This window comes from Panicum virgatum, chromosome 4N, assembly GCF_016808335.1.
Source record: "Panicum virgatum strain AP13 chromosome 4N, P.virgatum_v5, whole genome shotgun sequence".
Lineage (NCBI taxonomy): Eukaryota > Viridiplantae > Streptophyta > Magnoliopsida > Poales > Poaceae > Panicum > Panicum virgatum.
In genome coordinates this window covers 17,196,560-17,198,441 of record NC_053148.1, presented here as the reverse complement: position 1 = coordinate 17,198,441, position 1,882 = coordinate 17,196,560, and the positions used below count along the sequence as shown (strand labels likewise).

General features: G+C 57.1%; 1 protein-coding gene across 1 annotated transcript; it reads left to right on the top strand.

The window, feature by feature from the left end:
- Positions 1-321: 321 nt before the first annotated feature.
- LOC120669186 lies at positions 322-1,464 on the top strand. The gene has a single exon (XM_039948977.1). The coding sequence runs from the start codon at positions 322-324 to the stop codon at positions 1,462-1,464; it is 1,143 nt and encodes a 380-aa protein (XP_039804911.1).
- The last annotated feature ends 418 nt before the right edge of the window (positions 1,465-1,882 follow it).

The following is a 1,882-nucleotide window of genomic DNA, read 5'->3' as shown; positions in this document are numbered from 1 at the left end:
TGAAGGTTGCAGCACATAGGACATTCTTTGTTGCAACAAAAGTAGAACCGAGGATCACATGTAGGTTGCAGCACATAGGACATTTATTGTTGCAACAAAAGTACAAAACTAGCATATGTTTCTTGAGTTGGGCTGGGCAACTCTCGCGTGTTGGAACGAAACAGAATCTTCCTTCAAAAAGCCAACTCACTTCAGGTGTTGATACAATTACCATTGTGCCCCCCTGCAATCTCCCCCAACACCAAAACCCCACTGCTCCTCAGTCCTCACTGCCGCAGCTGCCTGAGCTCTTAGCCCCCAAGCGAAGAACACCAAGCTCTGATGGCTGTGCCGTGGGTGATCCTACGCCGCTTCCTCGGCGTCGTCCCCAAGCACGCGGAGGCGGAGCACCCCGCCGCCATCTCCACCGCGCTCAGGGCGCCGCCGCGGGTCACCATCCTCAGCGTGGGCGGCCCGAATGCCCGCCCCGAGCCCACTCGCCCCGACAAGGTGCCCTACCTCGTTGCCGCCGGCCCCTCGGGCCTCCTGATCTGCTTCGCCGTCGGCGAGGCCCCCATCAAAACCGATGACCTCATCGTGGCACGGGAGTTCCTCGCGCCCGCGGACCCGTCGCGCCAGCCGACCACGGGGTCCGCCGAACGCATCCCCCGGCGCCCCGGGTCCATGCCAGCCACCTGCAACCTCAGGAGCCTCGGGCTCACTCCCGGGCAGTTTCCCGGCGACTACGTGATCACGGAGCTCCTGGTCGCCAAGCGCAGCGATCGCGCCAAGCTCCTCCGCTTCCTCTCGGCCGAACGCCGATGGCTCGACACAGACCTGCTCAACCCGCTTTCCACCGTGGACGGTGATCGGGAGTGGGCACCGTCCGGCGTGGTCTACCACGAAGGGAAGCTCTGGTTCGTCGACCTCTCGTGGGGGCTCCTCAGCTGCGACCCGAGCGCCACCCTGCCCGTCCTGCGCTTCCACAGCCTCCCGCCGGGCCGCTACATCCACGAGCCCAAGCCGTTCCTCCACACCATCCGCTGCATCAGTGTGAGCAACCACATGCTGCGGTACGTGGACATCGCCCGTGACCTCGATCTGGACGGCCGCGCCGCCGAGAAGAAGGTGTCCGTGTGGACGGCGATCCACGATCCTGACTGCGCCGGCGACGGCGACCACGGCATCCTATGGATCAAAACGTACGAGGTGGGCTTCAAGGAGATCTGGAACGACGCCAGCTACAGGGAGACCCGTCTGCCGGCCATGATCCCTGAAATCGTGCTCGTGCACCCCAAGCACCCCAACGTGGTCTACTTCTTTCAAGGGAGGAGCCTCTTCGGCGTCGACGTGCCCGCACATCGGGTCGTGGGGTTCGTCAAGGATGCCCACAAGCTCGTGGCGCCGGGCTGCAGGCGCTGCGTGCTCCCATGGGAACTGCCAGCCTCCATTGCCAACGGTAACATCTACAATAATTTTGCATAACTACAACTTACAATCTTACTAATGCCATTTTTCTGGCTTGTTTCCTCCTTTGTGTGCTGCATGTAGTATCCGGTATCATGTCCCCGGTTGCACGATCTATCATCTGCATGTTTTGCCTTAATTTGCAACCAGCAGTTAATTTAGTTACATTGATGTCTACGTTGGGTTTAATTTGCATGAGGTTGCTTAATTCAATGCTTATTTGCATCAAATAAAGATTGCATGAACTGATGCACATACAAGGCGGCGAGGGGCAGAAGGAGAGCTTACTTTGTGTTGGATATATAGAGTTTTAGGTTCACACAGGTCTTGGCTAATAATGAAAGACAGTTTTTGTTTCCATTACATCTCGTTAAAAAATTGAATTATCTGCCAGCACTTCGATATATATTATTGTGCATAACTGATCATTTTTTTG